Source organism: Mesoplodon densirostris, chromosome 1 (assembly GCF_025265405.1).
Source record: "Mesoplodon densirostris isolate mMesDen1 chromosome 1, mMesDen1 primary haplotype, whole genome shotgun sequence".
Lineage (NCBI taxonomy): Eukaryota > Metazoa > Chordata > Mammalia > Artiodactyla > Ziphiidae > Mesoplodon > Mesoplodon densirostris.
Window position 1 is genome coordinate 94113864 of NC_082661.1, and position 22474 is coordinate 94136337.

Below are 22474 nucleotides of genomic sequence, written 5' to 3' on the forward strand. Positions count from 1 at the left end.
CGGCTAGCCAGGAGGGAGTCCGGGGAAAAGTCTGGACCTGCCGAAGAGGCAAGAGACTTTTTCTTCCCTCTTTGTTTCCTGGTGCATGAGGAGAGGGGATTAAGAGCGCTGCATAAAGGAGCTCCAGAGATGGGCATGAGCCGCGGCTAACAGCGTGGACCCCAGAGATGGGCATGAGATGCTAAGGCCACTGCTGGTGCCACCAATAAGCCTGTGTGTGAGCACAGGTCGCTCTACAAACATCCCTTCTGGGGAGCCTATGCAGCCCGCCACTGCCAGAGTCCCGGGATCCAGGGACAACTTTCCCGGGAGAATGCACGGTGCGCCTCAGGATGGTGCAATGTCACACTGGCCTCTGCCGCCGCAGGCTCGCCTTGCACTCCGTACCCCTCCCTCCCCCCGGCCTGAGTGAGCCAGAGACCCCGAATCAGCGGCTCCTTTAACCCCGTCCTGTTTGAGCGAAGAACAGACGCCCTCCAGTGACCTACACGCAGAGGCGGGGCCAAATCCAAAGCTGAACCCCGGAAGCTGTACGAACAAAGAAGAGAAAGGGAAATCTCTCCCAGCAGCCTCAGGAGCAGAGGATTAAATCTCCACCATCAATGTGATGTTCCCTGCATCTGTGGAATACCTGAATAGACAACGAATCATCCCAAATTGAGGAGGTGGACTTTGAGAGCAAGATTTATTATTTTTTCCTCTTTTCCTCTTTTTGTGAATGTGTATGTGTATGCTTCTGTGTGAGATTTTGTCTTTTAAGCTGTGCTTTCACCATTTGTTCTAGGGTTCTATCTGCCCCTTTTTTGTTCTGTTTGTTTTGTTTTAAATTTTACCTTACTTTATTTTATTTTCTTTTATTGTCTTTTCTTTCTTCCTTCCTTCCTTCCTTCCTCCCTCTCCCTCCCTCCCTCCCTCTCCCTCTCTCTCTCTCTCTCTCCCTTTCTTTCTTTCTTTCTTTCTTTCTTTCTTTCTTTCTTTCTTTCTTTCTTTCTTCTTTCTTTCTTCTTTTTCTCCCTTATAATCTGAGCCGTGTGGATGAAAGGCGCTTGGTGCGGCAGCCAGGAGTCAGTGCTGTGCATCTGAGGTGGGAGAGCCAACTTCAGGACACTGGTCCACAAGAGACCTCCCAGCTCCACGTAATATCAAACGGCGAAAATCTCCCAGAGATCTCCATCTCAATAACAACACCCAGTTTCACTCAACGACCAGCAAGCTACAGTGTTGGACAAACTATGCCAAACATCTAGCAAGACAGGAACACAACCCCAACCATTAGCAGAGAGGCTGCCTAAAATCATAATAAGGCCACAGACACGCCAAAACACACCATCAGACGTGGACCTGCCCACCACAAAGACAAGATCCAGCCTCATCCACCTGAACACAGTCACTAGTCCCTTCCACCAGGAAGCCTACACAACCCACTGAACCAACTTTAACAACTGGGGACAGACACCAGAAACAACGGGAACAACGAACCTGCAGCCTGCAAAAAGGAGACCTCAAACACAGTAAGGTAAGCAAAATGAGAAGACAGAAAAACACACAGCAGATGAAGGAGCAAGATAAAAACCCACCAGACCTAACAAATGAAGAGGAAATACGCAGTCTACCTGAAGAAGAATTCAGAATAATGATAGTAAAGATCATCAAAAATCTTGGAAATAGAATAGAGAAAATGCAAGAAACATTTAATAAGGACCTAGAAGAACTAAACAGGAAACAAGCAATGACAAACAACACAATAAATGAAATTAAAAATACTCTAGAAGGGATCAATAGCAGAATAACTGAGGCAGAAGAACGGATAAGTGGCCTGGAAGATAAAATAGTGGAAATAACTAAAGCAGAGCAGATTATAAAAAAAGAATGAAAAGAACTGAGGACAGTCTCAGAGACCTCTGGGACAACATTAAATGCACCAACATTCGAATTATAGGGGTTCCAGAAGAAAAAGAGAAAAAAAAAGGGACTGAGAAAATATTTGAAGAGATTATAGTTGAAAACTTCCCTAATATGGGAAAGGAAATAGTTAATCAAGTCCAGGAAGCACAGAGAGTCCCATACAGGATAAATCCAAGGAGAAACATGCCAAGACATATTAATCAAACTGTCAAAAATTAAATACAAAGAAAACATATTAAAAGCAGCAAGGGAAAAACAACAAATAACACACAAGGGAATCCCCATAAGGTTAACAGCTGATCTGTCAGCAGAAACTCTGCAAGCCAGAAAGGACTGGCAGGACAGATTTATAGTGATGAAGGAGAAAAAACTACAACCAAGATTACTCTACCCAGCAAGGATTTCATTCAGATTTGATGGAGAAATTAAAACTTTTACAGACAAGCAAAAGCCGAGAGAGCTCAGAACCACCAAACCAGCTTTACAAGAAATGCTAAAGGATCTTTTCTTGACAAGAAACAAAAAGAAAACACCTATAATAACAAACCCAAAACAATTAAGAAAATGGGAATAGGAACATACATATCGATAATTACCTTAAATGTAAATGGATTAAATGCTCCCACCGAAAGATACAGACTGGCTGAATGGATACAAAAACAAGACCCATATATATGCTGTCTACAAGAGACCCACTTCAGACCTAGGGAAACATACAGACTGAAAGTGAGGGGATGGAAAAAGATATTCCATGCAAATGGAACCAAAAGAAAGCTGGAGTAGCAATTCTCATATCAGACAAAATAGACTTTAAAATAAAGACTATTAGAATAGAAAAAGAAGGACACTACCTAATGATCAAGGGATCTAATCTAAAAAGATATAACAATTGTATTTGTATGCAAACACAAAAGACCCCGAATAGCCAAAGCAATTTTGAGAACGAAAAACAGAGCTGGAGGAATCAGGCTCCCTGACTTCAGACTATACTATAAAGCTACAGAAATCAAGACAGTATGGTACTGGCACAAAAACAGAAATTTAGATCAATGGACCAGGATAGAAAGCCCAGAGATAAACCCACAGACATATCGTCACTTTACAATTAAGGAGGCAGAAATGTACAGTGGAGAAAGGACAGCCTCTGAAATAAGTGGTGCTGGGAAAACTGGACAGGTACATGTAAAAGTATGAGATTAGATCACTCCCTAAGACCACACACAAAGATAAGCTCAAAATGGATTAAAGACCAAAATGTAAGGCCAGAAACTATCAAACTCTTAGAGGAAAACATAGGTAGAACACTCTATGACATAAATCACAGCAAGATTCTTTTTGACCCACCTCCTAGAGAAATGGAAATAAAAACAAAAATAAACAAATGGGACCTAATGAAACTTAAAAGGTTTTGCACAGCAAAGTAAACCATAAACAACACCAAAAGACAACCCTCAGAATGGGAGAAAATATTTGCACATGAAGCAACTGACAAAGGATTAATCTCCAAAATTTACAAGCAGCTTGTGCAGCTCAATAACAAAAACAACCCAAACCAAAAATGGACAGAAGACCTAAACAGACATTTCTCCACAGAAGATATACAGACTCCCAACAAACACATGAAAGAATGGCTCAACATCATTAATCATTAGACAAATGCAAATCAAAACTACAATGATATATCATCTCACACCTGTCAGAATGGCCATCATCAAGAAATCTAGAAACAATAAATGCTGGAGAGGGTGTGGAGAAAAGGGAAAACTCTTGCATTGCTGGTGGGAATGTGAATTGGTACAGCCACTATGGAGAACAGTATGGAGGTACCTTAAAAAACTATAAATAGAACTACCATATGACCCAGTAATCCCACTACTGGGCATATACCCTGAGAAAACCATAATTCAAAAAGAGTCATGTACCAAAATGTTCATTGCAGCTCTATTTACAATAGCCAGGAGATGGAAACAACCTAAGTATTCATCACCGGATGAATGGATAAAGAAGATGTGGCACATATAATACAATGGAATATTACTCAGCCATAAAAATAAACGAAATTGAGCTATTTGTAATGAGCTGGATGGACCTAGAGTCTGTCATACAGAGTGAAGTAAGTGAGAAAGAGAAAGACAAATACTGAATGGTAACACATATGTGGAATTTAAGAAAAAAAAATGTCATGAAGAACCTAGGGGTAAGACAGGAATAAAGATACAGACCTACTAGAGAATGGACTTGAGGATATGGAGAGGGGGAAGAGTAATCTGTGACAAAGTGAGAGAGTGGCATGGAGATATATACACTACCAAACGTAAAATAGATAGCTAGTGGGAAGCAGCTGCATAGCACAGGGAGATCAGCTCGGTGGTATGTGACCACCTAGAGGGGTGGGATAGGGAGGCTGGGAGGGAGGGAGACGCAAGAGGGAAGAGATATGGGAACATATGTATATGTATAACTGATTCACTTTGTTATAAAACAGAAACTAACACACCATTGTAAAGCAATTATACTCCTATAAAGATGTAAAAAAAAAAACAGAACATGGTATATCTCTCCATCTGTTTTTATCATCTTTAATTTTTTTCATCAGTGTCTTATAGTTTTCTGCATACAGGTCTTTTTTCTCCTTAGATAGGTTTATTCGTAGGTATTTTATTCTTTTTGTTGCAATGGTAAATGGGAGTGTTTCCTTAATTTCTCTTTCAGATTTTTCATTATTAGTGTATAGGAATGCAAGAGATTTCTGTGCATTAATGTTGTATCCTGCTACTTTACCAAATTCATTGATTAGCTGTAATAGTTTTCTGGTAGAATCTTTAGGATTCTCTGTGTATGGTAGCATGTCATCTGCAAACAGTGACAGCTTTACTACTTCTCTTCCAATTAGGATTCCTTTTATTTCTTTTTCTTCTCTGATGGCTGTGGCTAAAACTTCCAAAACTATTTTGAATAATAGTGGTGAGAGTGGGCAACCCTGTCTTGTTCCTTATGTTAGTGGAAATGCTTTCAGTTTTTCACCAGAAAAACTGTGGGTTTGTCACATATGGCCTTTATTATGTTGAGGTAAGTTCCCTCTATGCCTACTTTGTGGAGCGTTTTTAACATAAATGGATGTTGAATTCTTTCAAAAGCTTTTTCTGAATCTATTGAGATGACAATAAGGTTTTTCTCCTTCAATTTGTTAATAGGGTGTAACACATTGATTGATTTGTGTATATTGAAGAATCCCTGCATTCCTGGGATAAACCCCACTTGATCATGGTGTATGATCCTTTTAATGTGCTGTTGGATTCTGTTGGCTAGTATTTTTTTTTTTGAGGATTTCTGCATCTATGTTCATCAGTGATATTGGCCTGCAGTTTTCTCTCTGTGTGACAACTTTGTCTGGTTTTGGTATCAGGGTGATGGTGGCCTCATAGAATGAGTTTGGGAATGTTATTCCCTCTGTGATATTTTGGAAAAGTCTGAGAAGGATAGGTGTTAGCTCTTCTCTAAATGTCTGATAGAATTCACCTGTGAAGCCATCTGGTTGTGGGCTTTTGTGTGTTGGAAGATTTTTAATCACAGTCTCAATTTCAGTTCTTGCGATTGGTCTGTTTATATTTTCTCTTTCTTCCTGGTTTAGTCTTGGAAGGCTGTGTTTTTCTATGCGTTTGTCCATTTCCTCCAGGTTGTCCATTTTATTGGCATACAGTTGCTTGTAGTAATTTCTCATGATCCTTTGTATTTCTAGTGTTAGTTGTTTCTTCTCCTTTTTCATTTCCAATTCTATTCATTTGAGTCGTCTCCCGTTTTTTCTTGATGAGTATGGCTAATGGTTTATTAAATTTTTTTATCTTCTCAAAGAACCAGGTTTTAGTTTTATTGATCTTTGCTATTGTTTGCTTCATTTCCTTTTATTTCTGATCTGATCTTTACGATTTCTTTCCTTGTGCTAACTTTGGGGGTTTTTTTGTTCTTCTTTCTCTTAGTGCTTTAGGTGTAAGGTTAGGTTGTTCATTTGAGATGTTTCTTGTTTGTTGAGGAAGGATTGTATCACTATAAACTTCCCTCTTAGAACTGCTTTTGTGCTTTTGTTGCATCCCATAGGATTTGGTCATCATGTTTTCATTGTCATTTGTTTCTAGGTATTTTTTCATTTCCTCTTTGATTTCTTCAGTGATCTCTTGGTTATTTAGTAGCATATTGTTTACCCTCCACCTATTTGTATTTTTTACAGATTTTTTCCTGTAATTGATATCTAGTCTCATAGCATTGTGGTCTGAAGATATACTTGATATGATGTCACTTTTCTTAAATTTATCAAGGCTTGGTTTGTGACCCAAGATATGATCTATCTTGGAGAATGTTCCATGAGCAGTTGAGAAGAAAGTGTATTCTGTTGTTTTTGGATGGAATGTCCTTTAAATATCAATTAAGTCAATCTTGTCTAATGTATCATTTAAAGCTTGTGTTTCGTTATTTTCATTTTGGATGATCTCTATCCATTGGTGAAGGTGGGGTGTTAAAGTACCCTCCTATTATTGTGTTACTGTCAATTTCCCCTTTTATGGCTGTTAGCATTTGCCTTATGTATTGAGGTGCTTCTATGTTTGGGTGCATAAATACTTACATTGTTATTTCTTCTTCTTGGATTGATCCTTTGATCATTATGTAGCATCTGTCTTTGTCTCTTGTAATAGTTTTTATTTTAAAGTCTATTTTGTCTGATATGAGAATTTCTACTCCACCTTTCTTTTGATTTCCATTTGCATGGAATATCTGTTTCCATCCCCTCACTTTCAGTCTGTATGTGTCCCTAGGTCTAAGTGGGTCTCTTGTAGACAGCATATATACGGGTCTTGTTTTAGTATCCATTCATGCAGTCTGTGTCTTGATTGGAGCATTTAATCCATTTACATTTAAGGTAGTTCTCGATATGTATGTTCCCATTACCATTTTCTTAATTGTTTTGAATTTGTTATTGTAGGTCTTTCCCTTGTCTTATTTTTCCTGCCGAGAGAAGTTTCTTTAGCATTTTTTGTAAAGCTGGTTTGGTGGTGCTGAACTCTCTTAACTTTTGCTTGTCTGTAAAGGTTTTAATTTCTCCGTCAAATCTGAATGAGATCCTTGCTGGGTTTTTTCCCTTTCATCACTTTAAATATGTCCTGCCACTCTCTTCTGGCTTGCAGAGTTTCAAATGAAAGATCAGCTGTTAACGTTATGGAGATTCCCTTGTATGTTATTTGTTGATTTTCCCTTGCTTCTTTTCATATTTTTCTTTGTATTTAATTTTTGATAGTTTGATTAATATGTGTCTTGTTGTTTTTCCTTGGATTTATCCTGTATGGAACTCTGCGCTTCCTGGACTTGATTATTTCCTTTAGCATATTTGGAAAGCTTTCAAGTATAATCTCTTCAAATATTTTCTTAGTCCCTTTATTTTTCTCTTGTTCTTCTGGGACCCCTGTAATTCGAATGTTCATGTGTTTAGTGTTGTCCCATATGTCTGTGATACTGTCCTCAATTCTTTTCATTCTTTTTTATTTTGTTCTGTGGTAGTTATTTCCACTCTTCTATCTTTCAAGTCACTTATCCATTCTTCTGCCTCAGTTATTGTGCTATTGATTCCTTCTAGAGAATTTAAAATTTTATTTATTGTGTTGTTCCTCATTGTCTGTTTGCTCTTTAGTTCTTCTAGGTCCTTGTTAAACATTTCTTGTATTTTCTCCATTCTATTTTGAAGATTTTGGATCACGTTTACTATCATTACTCTGAATGCTTTTCCAGGTAGACTGCCTATTTCCTTTCATTTGTTTGGTCTGGTGGATTTTTACGTTGCTCCTTCATCTGCTGTGAATTTCTCTGCCTTCTCATTTTGCTTAACTTACTGTGTTTGGGGTCTCCTTTTCACAGGCTGCAGGTTCGTAGTTCTCATTGTTTTTGGTGTCTGCTCCCAGTGGGTAAGGTTTGTTCAGTGGCTTGTGTAGGCTTTCTGGTGGAGGGTACTGGTGCCTGTGTTCTGGTGGATGAGGCTGGATGTTGTCTTTCTGGTGGGCAGGACCGTGTCTGTTGGTGTGTTTTGGAGTTTCTGTGAAGTTATGATTATAGGCAGTCTCCCTGCTAATGCGTGGGGTTGTGTTCCTCTCTTGCTAGTTTTTTGGCATAGAGTGTCTAGCACTGTAGCTTGCTGGTCCTTGAGTGGAGCTGGGTCTTAGCGTTGAGGTGGAGATCCGTGGGAGAGCTTTCACCATTTGATAATATGTGGGGCCGGGAGGTCTCTGGTGGTCCTATGTCCTTAACTCAGCTCTCCCACATCAGAGGCTCAGGCCTGACACCCAGCCTGAGCACCAAGACCCTGTCAGCTACACAGCTGAGAAGAAAAGGGAGAATGAAAGGAAGAAACTAATACAATGTAATAAAATAAAGTTAGTAAAATAAAAGATAAGGAAAATATTCTTTAAAACAAAAAAATAGAAAAGTGATAAAAGAAAAAGCAAGGAAGAAGAGAGCAACGAATCCAAAAAACAAATCCACCAATGATAACAAGCGCTAGAAACTATTCTAAAAAAAAAAAAAAAAACAGACAGACAGAACTCTAGGACAAATGGTAAAAGCAAAGCTGTACAGGGAAAATCACACAAAGAAGCATGCACCTACACATTCACAGAAAGAGAAAAAGGAAAATACACACACACACACACACACACACACATATAAAAGGGAAGAGAGCAGCCAAATCAATAAACAAATCTAGCAATGATAATAAGCTCTAAATGCTAAAAACTAAGATAAACATAAAACCAGAGACAAATTAGATGCAGAAAGCAAACCCCAAGTCTACAGTTGCTCCCAAAGTCCACCGCCTCAATTTTGGGATGATTCATTGTCTAATCAGGTATTCCACAGATGCAGGTACATCAGGTTGATTGTGGAGATTTAATCTGCTGCTCCTGAGGCTGCTGGGAGAAAGTTCCATTTCTCTTCTTTGTTCACACAGCTCCCGGGGTTCAGGTTTGGGTCTGGCCCCGCCTCTGCATGTAGGTCGCCCTCTGACATCTGTTTTTCACCCAGACAGGATGGGGTTAAAGTAGCAGCTGATTTGGGGGCTCTGACTCACTCAGGCCAGAAGCAGGGAGGGAGGGGTACAGAGTGTGGGGTGAGCCTGTGGTGGTAGAGGCCCGTGTGACGTTGCAACAGCCTGAGGCGTGCTGTTTGTTCTTCCAGGGAGGTTGTCCCTGGATCACGGGACCCTGGTGGTGGCGGGCTGCACAGGCTCCTGGGAGGGGAGGTGTGGGTAGTGACCTGTGCTTTCACACAGGGTTCTTGGTGGCTGCAGTAGCAGCCTTAGCGCTTCATGCCTGTCTCTGGTGTCTGCACTGATAGCCGTGGCTCGCACCCATCTCTGGAGCTCGTTTAGGCAGTGATCTGAAGCCCCTGTCCCCGCACACCTCGAAACAATGGTCTCTTGCCTCTTAGGCAGATCCAGACTTTTTCCTGGACTCCCTCCCGGCTAGCTGTGATGCACTAGCCCCCTTCAGGTTGTGTTCATGCAGCCAACCCCAGTCCTCTCCCTGGTATCTGAACTCTGAAGCCCGAGCCTCAGCTCGAAGCCTCCACCTGCCCCGGCAGGTGAGCAGACAATCCTGTCAGGCTGGTCAGTGCTGGTCAGCAGCGTTTCTCTGTGTGGGAATCTCTCTGCTTTGTCCTCTGCATCCCTGTTGCTGCACTGTCCTCTGTGGCTCCGAAGCTTCCTCCCTGCATACTCCCCGTCTCCGCCACTGAGGGGGCTTCCTAGTGTGTGGAAACTTTTCCTCCTTCACAGCTCCCTCCCAGAGGTGCAGGTCCCGTCCCTATTCTTTTGATTCTGTTTTTTCTTCTTTTTTTGCCCTACTCAGGTATGTAGGGAGTTTCTTGATTCTTGGGAAGTCTGAGGTCTTCTGCCAGGGTTCAGTAGGTGTTCTGTAGGAATTGTTCCACATGTAGATGTATTTTTGATGTATTTGTGGGGAGGAAGGTGATCTCCACGTCTTACTCCTCCACCATCTTGAAGGTCCCCCCAAGAAATGTAACTTTAATGTTCCATATATGTTCATACAATAAGTTGCTAATCTAAGAAAAGGTAATTTTCTGGTGTGAAATTTGGCATTTATCCTATGTTCATAACTTACCTCATGTAATTTTTTAATAGACTATTTTTTAAGAGCAGTTTAGGTTCACAGCAAAATTGAGGGGAAGTTACAGACTTCTCCTATACTTCCTGCCCCCATACATACATTGCCTTCCCCATTATCAACATCCCATGATGGAGTGGTACATTTGTTAAAACTTATGTACCTACATCTCACAATATTATCACCTAGAGGCGATAGTTTACATTAGAGTTCACTCTGGTGTTGCACATCTTATGGGTTTGGATAAATTTATAATGAAATATATCTACCATTATAGTATCATATAAAGTAGTTTCACTCTCCTAAACATTTTCTGTGCTTTGCCTACACTTATTCATCTCTCTCTTTCTCCTCCTTAAGCCCTTGTAACCACTGATCTTTTTACTGTCTCCATAGTTTGCCTTTTCCAGAATGTCATATAGCTGGAATCATATATTATGTAACCTTTTCAGACTGGCTTCTTTAATTTAGTGATATGCATTTAAGTTTCCTTTATGTCTTTTCATGGTGACGTAGCTCATTTCTTTTAAGTGCTGAATAATATTCTATTGTTTGGATGTACCAGTTTATTTACCCATCACCAACTGAAGGACATCTTGGTTGCTTCCAAGTTTTGGCAATTATGAGAAAAGCTGCTATAATATAAACATCCATGTGCAGGATTTTTGTGAACATAAGTTTTCAACTCCTTTGGCTAAATACAAAGGAATGCAATTGTTGGGTCCTATGATAAGAGTATATTTACTTTTGTAAGACAAGAGCAAACTCCCTTCAAAAGTGGCTGTACCATTTTGCATTCCTACCAGCAATGAATGAGAGTTCCTATTGCTCTTTGTCAGCATATGGTGGTGTCAGTGTTCTGGATTTTGGCCATTGTAATAGGTATATCTGGCACTTATTTGGTGTAATGAGTGGTATCTCATTGTAGTTTTAATTTGCATTTTTACATTGGATTTAGAGTATCTTTTCATTTACTTATTTGTCATCTGTAAATCTTCCTTGGTGAGGTGTCTGTTAAGGTCTTTGGCTCAATTTTTTAAATCAAGTTGTTTGTTTTCTTACTGTTCAGTTTTAAGGATTCTTTGTATATTTTGGGTAATAGTCCTTTATTAGATATGTTTTTTGGTAAATATTTTCTCCCAATATATGATTTCAATTTTCATTTTCTTGATAGTGTCTTTCACAGAGCAGAAAAATTTAATTTTAATGAAGTCCAACTTACCAGTTGTTTCTTTCATGGATCATATCTTTGGTGTTGTATCTAAAAGCTCATTGCCAAACCCAATATTATCTAGATTTTTCTCCTATGTTATCTTCTAGGAATTTTATAGTTTTGCATTTTACATTTAGGTCTGTGACCCCGTTTGAATTAATTTTTATGTAAGGTCTGTATCCAGATTCATTCATGTGAATACCTAATTGTTCTAGCACCATTTGTTAAAAAAAGACAATCTTTGCTCCATTATATTACCTCTGCTCCTTTGTCAAAGATCAGCTAACTGTATTCTGTGGGTCTATTTCTGGGTTCTGTTCCACTGATCTATTTGTCTGTTGTTTCACTGATAATACCCTGTCTTGGTTACTGTAGGTTTCAAGTAAGTCTTGAAGTGCAGTACAGTGTCAGTCCTCTGACTTTGTTCTTCTTCTTCAATGTTGTATTGACTATTCTAGGTCTTTTGCCTCTCCATTCAAACTTTAGAATCAGTTTGCCAATATCCACAAAATAACTTGGTGGGATTTCAATTGGAATATAGATTTCTAAATCTATAGATCAACTTGGGAAGAAATGACATCTTGACAATATTGAGTCTTTTTATCCATGAACATGGGCTATCTTCATTTATTTAGTTCTTCTTTGCTGTTTTTCACCAGAGTTTTGTAGTTTTTCTCATATATATTTGGTTAGATTTACACCTAACTATTTAATTTTGGGGGTGCTAATGCAAATGACAATGTGTAAATGACACTGTGTTTTTAATTTCAAATTCCACTTGCTTATTGCTGGTATATAGGAAAGCAATTGACTTTTGTATATTAACCTTGTATCCTACAACCTTGTTATAATCACTTCTTTGTTCCAGAGTTTTTATTTTTTATTCTTTTGGACTTTTTACATAGACAATCATGTTATCTGAAAACAAATTCTTCTTTCCCAACCTGCATACCTTTTACTTCCTTTTTTTGGGGGGGTCAAACTGCATTAGCTAGTACTTCCAGTATGATCTTGAAAAGCAGTGGTGAGAGGGGACACCCTTGCCTTGTTCCTGATCTTAGTGGGAAAGCTTTCAGTTCCATAGCTGTAGGTTTTTTATAGATATTCTTTACAAAATTGAGGAAGTTTCCCTTTGTTCCTAGTTTACTGAGAGAATTTTTTATCATGAATGCGTGCTGTATTTTGTCAAATGCTTTTTCTGCATCTATGGTATGATTCCCAAATGATTTTTAATGTAGATATTAATAATAAGGTTAGATCACACTTCTGGGTCTGGTGAGTAGCATATAAAGAAAGATATGTTATAAATGTGTTATGAATCTCTCTTTATCTAATCCACCATTTAACTGCCAAACAACAATGGTTGAATATTTACTTAACCTGAGATAACAAAGTTAAAATGAGACAGAAAAGTAGAAACCTTTAAGGGGAAATATAAGAATTCTATCAGAAATACACTAAAAACTAAAGCAAACATTTAAAATTACTATTAAAAGCTTTTCAGATATTAATCACCACCAATATTCCTACCTTTTGGACAAGAAATGACCAAATGATACTAGAAATTTTTTCAAGAACTCATGGAGTGCTTCCAAAATCATACCCTTATAGTGTACCATAAAGAAAGTCTCAACAAATATTAAGAATCAATATCATATAGAACATGATCTGTGATCTCTATTTAACCAGATTAGAAATTAGTAATAAAAAGGAGTCTAAATACCCATGTATTTGGGAATTTGAAATTAGACTTCTAAAAAATTGATGGATCAAAAAAAAGATCATAATGAATGTTTCATTTTACATGTATAAATTTGGGCATTTATAACCAATCCTCTCCCTAATTTGCTATAGATTAGCAAAAAACCTCTGCTACTTGGCAGAAGTAAAACCTTGAGTACTTGAAGAGAAACATATGCTGCATATGTTGCTCTCCAAAGTGAGATATGTGGCTTGAGACAGACTCCCTCTGGCCTTTTCTTAAACCTATCCAAAAAATCTACACATTAACCTAAAATCCAAGACTTTAACTTTCCTGCAAGCATAACTTAGCTTTGGGTTAGCTAAAGTATGCTTAACTTCCCTCCCTGAATTCATGTTTAGTGCACAGGTGGTAAAATTGGTAATGAAGAATAGAAATCAATAGTCGACATTAGGTTATTATGCCTCAAACTGTAGTCTGAGTTCCTGAGAAAATCTGCTGTTTAAAGTAGCTGAACATGTCTTTCTTCAAATATACCTCTAAATGCTTAATATTTCAAACACTTCAATTAGTACAGTTTTTTTCACCAAACCAACATGACATCAGATAATGTTTAATATCTTTAGAAAAATCCACTTAGCTATGAGTTACAAATGTTTTACTATAAATCCTAAGAAGCACGTTCTGTAATAATCTGAAATATGCCTTCTTTTTACTCTAAAGTGAGTTTACATAGCTCTGGTTGTTACACAGCTAAGAGTTATTTTTAAAATCCCTGCAGGTCTTACCTAGTACACATTCCTAAATAGAAATAAATAATGTTCTTGTCCCTCCAGAGTTTATAATTTGTTAAATAATCCTAGACTGGGGTAAAACCCCTCTTCTTCAAAGTTGTAAATCTTTTGATAGTAAATCAGTCCATGTAAGAGAACAAGCAAAATAGCAAGGTGACAGAAGAGGAAGTAAAACTGAAAAACAACGAACAATTAGACATGACTAATTGGCCACACAGCATCCCATTAATTTTACTTAATGTTCCTATAGTGTTAGAACAAATGACATTAAACAAACAAAAAGTAACACTGTTTCTTGTTCTAAAACTCTCAGGACCCACATACAATAACTAAGGTCTCATGATGTACACTGGTTTGTAGAATGTGGAAAAGATGTGATCATTCTTTCAGAGGTGTTTAAATATCAATCAGTCAATAAGGATTTATTGAAAACATACTGTGCAAAATAGTATATTAGGCAATGGGGAAAATAAAGGAAAACATAAGACTCTTCTACAGGGGAGGGAGGGAATGAGAAGGAAGACAAGGAGACAGAGAAAGAGAGGCGTAATACAATATAACATTTATTACAAGACATAATTCATTGTTAAATTTTGTAAGAAAGATTAAAAGTGATATGGATATTCAGGAGAGATGAGTTTGTAAAGTTGAAAATATCTTCCCAATCTCTGGAAATTCTTGTACTTTTATGCCCCTGTGAGCAAGGTTATTAAATTCCATTTCATCAGATCTTCAAGTTAAATTTATATATTTAATTCCACCTCTAGTCACACAAGCACTCTTTCCTCTCCCTTCTTTGCCTACTCATCCTTGAGTACTCATTTCTTTTGGAAAGACTGTCTTTCTCTTCCACCATCATGTATACTTTTTCTTTCTTCCTGGTCTCTCAGATGAACTCAGCATATGGTATCAGCTACAGATGGATGCTTCAACAGCATCCTGCGCATTTTTTGTCCCAAAAAGGTAATCATAGTAAAACGTGATAAATGCCATCCATCTTTCCTACTAGATCATAAGTTCCAAGACTGCAGATAACATGTTTACCTTTGATTTTTATTCTTTTCCTAGCATCTATTACAGTTCCTGGCATAATAAGTATCTTCTGAATAAATGAATGTGCAATAATATGTATCTTGTAAAGAAGATGTGGCATATATATTCAATGGAATATTACTCATCCATAAAAAGGAACGAAATTGAGTTATTTGTAGTGAGGTGGATGGACCTAGAGGCTGTCATACAGAGTGAAGTAAGTCAGAAAGAGAAAAACAAATACCATACGCTAACACACATATATGGAATCTAAAAAAAAAAAAAAAAATGGTTCTGAAGAACCTAGGGGTGGGACAGGAATAAAGATGCAGACATAGAGAATGGACTTGAGGACATGGGGAGGGGAAAGGGTAAGCTGGGACGAAGTGAGAGAGTGGCATGGACTTATATATACTACCACATGTGAAATAGATAGCTAGTGGGAAGCAGCCACATAGCACAGGGAGATCAGCTTGGTGCTCTGTGACTACCTAGAGGGGTGGGAGGGAGATGCAAGAGGGAGGGGATATGGGGATATATGTATATGTATAGCTGATTCACTTTGTTATACAGCAGAAACTAACACAACATTGTAAAGCAACTAAACTTAATAAAGATGTTAAAAAAATGTTTTCTGGCCTTTAAAGTAAACAATATTCAGAAGAAAATAGGCGTATAGTCTTCTAACATACCATTTGAAGGGCTGAAAGTTCTTCTGTTAGTCGAGAAATCTGTACATTATATTGTTTTCTTGTGTTTGCAACCTGTAAATTAAGATATCTATGAATTATTTAGGTCTACAGTAAAAATAATTAACATCCAATAAAAACATTTAGAATAATAATTTTGATAAAAAATAAAATTATAACTTTTAGGGCATAAAGGATAAGCACACGATGTATTAAAGAGTCAAGAATTTATCATAACAGTGTAAGTAAGTGAACAGGATGATGATGTCTCCTAAAGTGTTTGTCAAATTTTTGGTCTTTATAATGGGTTCTCTTTCGATTAAAATTTACCATATTAGAAATGAAAACAGAAAATCTCAAAATATTTACTTATTAATCCCTTTATAAATAATAGCCCTTTATAGGTTAACATAAAAAATACGCTTTTGTGAAAATGTGTATTTCCCCAAAATTAAAAAAATTTTTAGAAGTGGTATTAGTTTACATTTTTGCAAATTTCCTTAATGTCTATGGCTTAATAGAAGATAGCTAGACTCTCATATCTATTTCCATGTTCAAGCTGTTGTGTTGTTGCATACCATCAATTTCTGGAAGATAACCCTGCAGAGTCATGAGAGAATGACTGTGAAAAAAGCAAACTGTTTTACTATAATTATGAAAGTAGGTATGATTTTGCAGACCACCTGAACAATACTTTGAGATCTGCTACCACAGAGCAAGTCAGGAGAAAAACTGAAATATACACTAAAAATGTAATTAATAGCTTTAAGGCACTTTTGTTTTATAAACAGAAGAATATTTTTATAGTACACATCATATTTCAGTGCCACATTACTTTATAAGAAAAACCCTTATTTTAATTAGCAGTTAAATATCTTCAGAAATAGTAGAATTTATGTGTACAGAGTATTTTCAAGAATTAGTCACATCTCCTCAGGGTGGCTCCTAAGACAATATTTTTTTCTAATATCTACTCATGTTTTTAATAAATTTATTTATTTATTTTTGGCTGTGTTGGGTCTTCGTTGCTGTGTGCAGGCTTTCTCTAGTTGTGGTGAGTGGGGGCTACTCTTTGTTGCAGTGTGTGGGCTTCTCATTGTGGTGGCTTCTCTTGTTACAGAGCACAGGCTCTAGGCGTGCGGGCTTCAGTAGTTGTGGCTCGCGGGCTCTAGAGCACAGGCTCAGTAGTTGTGGCACACGGACTTAGTTGCTCCATGGCATGTGGGATCTTCCTGGACACATGGCTCGAACCCGTGTCCCCGGTATTGGAAGGCAGATTCTTAACTACTACGCCACCAGGGAAGTCCCTACTCATGTTTTTAAAAAGACCATGAAGAATATTGATTCTGATGATATATCATCAGTACACATTTATGACCCAAAGGTTTTTGGAAATTTTCTAGCATCTTATAAAATGGATTATTTCTCAAACATGATGTAAATCTTCTTTAGAACATTTACAACACTGCTATACACTTTAGTTAATTAAACTAGAGTTATCTTTTGGAAGGCTTGCCGAGCATATTATATGTGGGTCCATTTCCGTTCCATTTTAGGTTATAATTTGATGTAGCTTTTCCTATGAAAAATTTTATTAAAAATCAACCCACCCTATTTACAGGTCAGTGACAATCATAGTTAGGATTTATTGAGATTTAATGTGTTATGAACTGTTCAGAGTGCTTTACGTGTTATTATCTCATTATTCTCACAACATGATGAAGTAGTTATTATCCCCATTATAGATAAGGAATATTCAGGCTGAAACTAAGTCATGAAGGTTCCTAGAATAAAATAATTTTGGTTCTTATAAGCTCGATCATGTCTGTCTGTCTCTCACATAGTTTTTTAAAAGTGTTCTTTTTAGTATCTAGAAATGATGCAGGTAACATGAGGGTTTATGATCATAATAGTATATATAATTTGAAATCACTTATGTTAATAATTTCATAGTCTTTATGAATATGTAGGAAAGCATATTAATGCAAATATTACAGTAAAAATGAAAACAGGAATTTCTGCTTTTGCTAATTCATCTATCTGACAAAATATCAAATTAAAAATTACAACCAAGGCTTTTTGAAGAAGTGGCTGGCTGATTCTAGGTCTGAGGCAAGGAAAGTAGAAGATGAGAAATATCATTTATCCAGGAAAACTAGAGAGACAAATTGAGAAAAAAAATGAAGACTAATAGCAATGAATCATGAAATAAAAAAATAAAAACGAATCCATCATAACAAACAAAGGGGGCAGGACTCTAGCCCTAACCAAAAAATAACAGCTAATAAATGTATAGAAAGATTGACAGAATTAGAATTTCTAATTACCCCATATATTTATTTATTTTAGACAAGGATTATCAATGGATGACAAAACCACTGGATGAAAGATTTTGGTGGAAAAGGATAGCTGCATGGTCTTCAAGTATCTTCCCCAATTATTTATAAAGTATACAATGGAAAGATCTGGTCTTAACACCTTAATCATATGGTCAAGCTTAGCATCACCAATGTACAACTGACATTACAGCTTCCTGATGTGATGAAGTGGGATGTAGGTATACATATCACTCTGCCAGAAATGACCTGAATCTAATCAAAATGAAACAGTCACATGAATCCAAATGTGGAATATTCTGAAGGATTCTACAAAGGATTCTTTGTCACATACAAAGGAAGGCAGGGGACTCGGTTAAGGGAGACTACAGAGATGTGGTAGTCAAATACAATGATGTGTAAACATGGATTGGATCCTGAATTTTAAAGACCAAACAGCTATAAACAATATTTTAGGGAAATTCGAGTGTGAATTGAAGTAATGTTGATTTTTTTTAAGACATGGTAATTGTGGTGTGGTTGTGTAGCAAAATGTCCTTTTTCTGGGGAAACAGATGACAACATGAAGTGTCATGAGGCCTGCAGCCTATGTCTGAATGTTTGGCACAAGGGAAGAATGTGTATGTAACATAAAGAGATGGAATGGGTGTAGCAAGACACTAAGAGTTTTCTGGGTGAGAGGTAAATAAGTGTTCATTATACAGCTCTTTCCTTTTTATGGGTTTGAAAATTTCTAAAAATAAAAAAAATACAAAATCCACGATAAACCATTTCTCATAGTGATTGAGGGTAGAGCTCATCTGCAACCCAGTTCTGTTACTTCCTAGAGGTGGAACCCTAAGCAAGTTAGTTAACTACTCTGTTTTTCAGTTTTTTCATCTTTAAAATGGGTTTTCGTTGTTTCTTCCTCCTAAACTCACTTATTATTTTTTAACTTTACCTCACCACTTATGAATTAATTCATATCCATACCAGAGGAAAAGGCAAATAAATGTATGTCTTCCCTCTCTCTTTATATGAAAGCAAACATATTTCCAAGACACTTTTAACTTTCATAAGGCTTGCAATTCAAACTAAGAAACAACTCATTGCTTTAACACAAAAAAATAAGATTTAGTCTTGATAATGGAATTGCAAAGAACAACACAATTCACAAATCATATAGGTATCTGCGTGATGCAATTTAAACAACGCTGGGCTCAGTATAGCAAGGAGAAGGTGTGAGTCTAAGTTCTGGCTTTAATTAGTGTACAATTTTGAGCGAGCCAATAACCTCTCATGGGTTTCAGCTTCATTACAAATAAAATAAGAGGTTAAAGCAGATTTCTCTGGTACTCCAGTCCTAAGATACTCTAATATACTACAAATAACAGTAGGTTTTCTTCTCTTGCTTCTTGTATGTTCTAAGTTTCTTTTTGACCCTTCTTCTTTACATCATACTTCAGGTGTGTTAATCTTCACTATATTCCTAGCCTAAATCTCTCTCCTTCCCACTTGCCCTACCCCCTACCCCTACCTCACCCCGGCACTAATGTTAGGGGCTACTATCATGAGATGATTTTTATTTGAAATTTAGCACAATTGATACAATCAGTTGACAATTAATTAGCTATGTCCACGAGGCAAAAACTCAGGTAGTATCTACTCTTAAGCTGTGAAATTCTGTAAAATTTTGAATTTTAAATATAATTAAAACCCCCTTACTTCCTTCCTGGTTCTTATGGCAGCATCTTGCGCAAGCCGAGAAACCGTTTCTTTCATTTTCTCTATATCTTCTTCTTTTTGCTTCTCCTCAAGCAGGGCCTTCAGAAAACAGTAATTTGATGTTATTATAGGTCACATCATTATTAATAGAGATTATGTAATAAATGGGTAAAAACCTAATCACTTTCTTGAAAGCATACCTCTTATGCGAAACTTTTGAGACATCTCCACTTTGAGATCTTGCCTAAGTTATGAATGATATTTATTTTCCTTAACCTCCTCACCTGACCTTGTCCTAAATAAAAATTTATTCTTTTCCTTTGATATGTGTTTCAGCCAGTACCATCACTCTTCTAATCTCTAAGGCTGGGAATTTAGGATTATTTTTAAATTTTCTTTCTCCTTCATTCCTTATGGAAAATAATCAAATCTAAATACTATATTCTTGGAAAAATCTCTTAGATTTCCCTTTCTTTCCATTATTTGGTTTTATTCAAATTATGTCCCTTGTCACCTCATACCTCCATCACTGTAGACACCACCTACTTCCTCTCCATGAAATTTCTAACCAACCAATCATTTTCATCTCACCTAAAAAATATTCTTATAAGCCTAGTTCTGTTGTCAGTCACATCCCATTTCTTTGCTTCCCTGTGGAGCAAAACTCCTCTAAAGTCTGCACTTGCTCATTTCCAGAAGTTTCTGTGATGTTCACTCTAATCAGGCTTTCACTGTCCATGATCTCTATACTGCTAACCCATGAGAGTCAATTTTGCGTAATTATCTTATTGATCTGTCAAGCAGCACTTGAGATAATGGATTACTTTCTTTTCCTTGTTTTACCTTCTATACTTGGCTTTTAGCGCACCCTAGTATTGGTTTTCCTCTTAACTCATTGATTATTCCTTTTGAGTCTGCAATGCCGTTTCTTCCTCTTCTCCTGAACCTCTTTATTATCGAACTACCCAAGTCTTAGTCCTTGGTCCTTTTCTCTATCCACATCCACCCCTTGGTGGTCTAATCCAATCTTGTGGTTTTAAATACCATTTATATGCTGACAAGTCCCAAGTTTACATGTCTAGTTCAAGTATCTTCCTGAGCCTGGAACTCCTCCAATTTTAGGTTTGAATGAATCTTTTTTCTTTCTTTTTATAAATGTCATTACAGAGTAAGCGGCTCTGTGTTCTGATCCCACTATCTTGCAAAGATACCATACACATTCCTATCTCTGTTTTTGTTGTTTAATAAATTTCCTCCTACTTAAATAGGTAAGCTAGGGAGAAGTAATAGCTGTTTTGATATAACAATCTTGTCATGGAGAATGGGACAATGGGAAAAAGGGAAGTTTCATAAGAAACTAAGGTAAGGTTGTGCTTCATACCTGTTTGTATGATTGGTTAAGAGAACTTGACTTCTTGGAACAAGCAACTGAAGGTGGGAACCCTCTGGCAATTAAGCAGTAAGTCAAGAGGGAACTTAATACTGTAGGCATAAACAGGCAATTTACGGTTCAAGTCCAATTTGTGGACTTGAGACTTGGATGAGAAGATTTAAGGGACAGGAATGAGTATTATTACTACTAACTTCTCTGTCCATTGTGCTCCACACAAAATATTCATCTTTATGACCTGATGTTAAGAATGCTCATAGGCTTCGGAGGAGAGAGAGAAACAATTCTGTCCTGCTCATAATTTTTCTAGTTAACTGAGGCGTTTAGAGGAATTCCCAAGCATATTATGTATTTTGTGCCTTTCATCCAGTCTAAAAGATCACAGAAGGGAAGAGTATCTGAAAGGTATAAAAAGCACCTTAGCATTCCCACAGCTTAGATTTGGATAATTGTTTCTTTTTTATTTCTTAGTAGCTTCTTACCATGCAACTTATAGCTTGTTTTGAATAGTTCTCTTGGAAAACCATCTATCATGTAAAAAAGAAAACATAAATAAAACAAAGTATTTCCTTTGTAATCCCCATACGTCTCAGTGGAGTACTATGCACACACTAGGAATTCAATAAATATTGATTAAATAATAATTTAATGATTGCTTCGTAAGGGAGCCAGCAACATTAAAAACAAACCTATTTTGTGACTTCTATAAACTAAATACCATTAAAGAAAGTGGTAAAAGACAAAAGATGTGATATGTAGTAGCATAGTAATCACAATTATTAGAGGGTTAAAAAAAAAAAAGAGCAGTGACATGAAGGCTCCAGTTAATAAATCTTTATAGTTAATTTAATTCCTGTCAATTAAGCTTCTGCTCTATTAGAGTAATTGTGTAAGTAATGAAGGCGATATAAAGATTAATAAGATTCATCTGATTCAAGTGACTAAAATATAGAGTATACATACTGCAGTAAGTACTTTAACAGATTTTTTTTTTTAAGTATAAGACTACAGGGGATGAAGATTAGTTATACAAGGATTGGTGACATAAAAACGTCTAATAAAAGTTTTAGGAGAGGGTTGACATTTTATCATATTTTATGATGTTAAGTCTTAACATCAAGAATGTATCAATAGTATGTCTATTAATGGTGAGCAATTTCATTTTTATGCGTTAATTCTGTAGTTACTGATTCCCTTACTATCAGGTCATATGGGGGAATGTTCAGTATTTCATTATTTTATTTATTATCTATTTATTATTATTTATAAATGTGGTTACTAGTTTTCTTACCTGATTTTTTTGAAGGTTAGCTTCTTCTAGGAGTTGCATGCTATTTCTGGCTCTTACAATAGCTTCGTATTTCTCATTTTCTAATTCATAGCACTTTGCTTGTAAGTCTCTGGTCTGTTTTTCCAAATGTATTTTTTCTGCTCTTAATTGGGTAGCTTCTTGGATTGTCACACATAACCTAAAAATTAATAGTAATGTTGAGAAAGTTAAATATTTTTAAAAAGGAGGGAGATAGGAGATTTATAGAGTATCTATTACA

At 36.7% G+C, this 22474-nt stretch overlaps 1 protein-coding gene across 4 annotated transcripts in view; it reads right to left on the bottom strand.

Moving 5' to 3' along the window:
- SCLT1 (sodium channel and clathrin linker 1) overlaps window positions 1-22474 on the bottom strand; it is a 285252-nt gene that overhangs the window by 92289 nt on the left and 170489 nt on the right. For all 4 annotated transcript variants that reach the window (XM_060105958.1, XM_060105954.1, XM_060105951.1 and 1 more), the window contains 3 exons: window positions 22216-22393; window positions 19535-19633; window positions 15498-15569 (listed from right to left, as the gene is read on the bottom strand). In XM_060105958.1, coding sequence (XP_059961941.1) covers window positions 15498-15569; window positions 19535-19633; window positions 22216-22393 — 349 coding nt within the window. The remainder of the gene's footprint in view (window positions 1-15497; window positions 15570-19534; window positions 19634-22215; window positions 22394-22474) is intronic.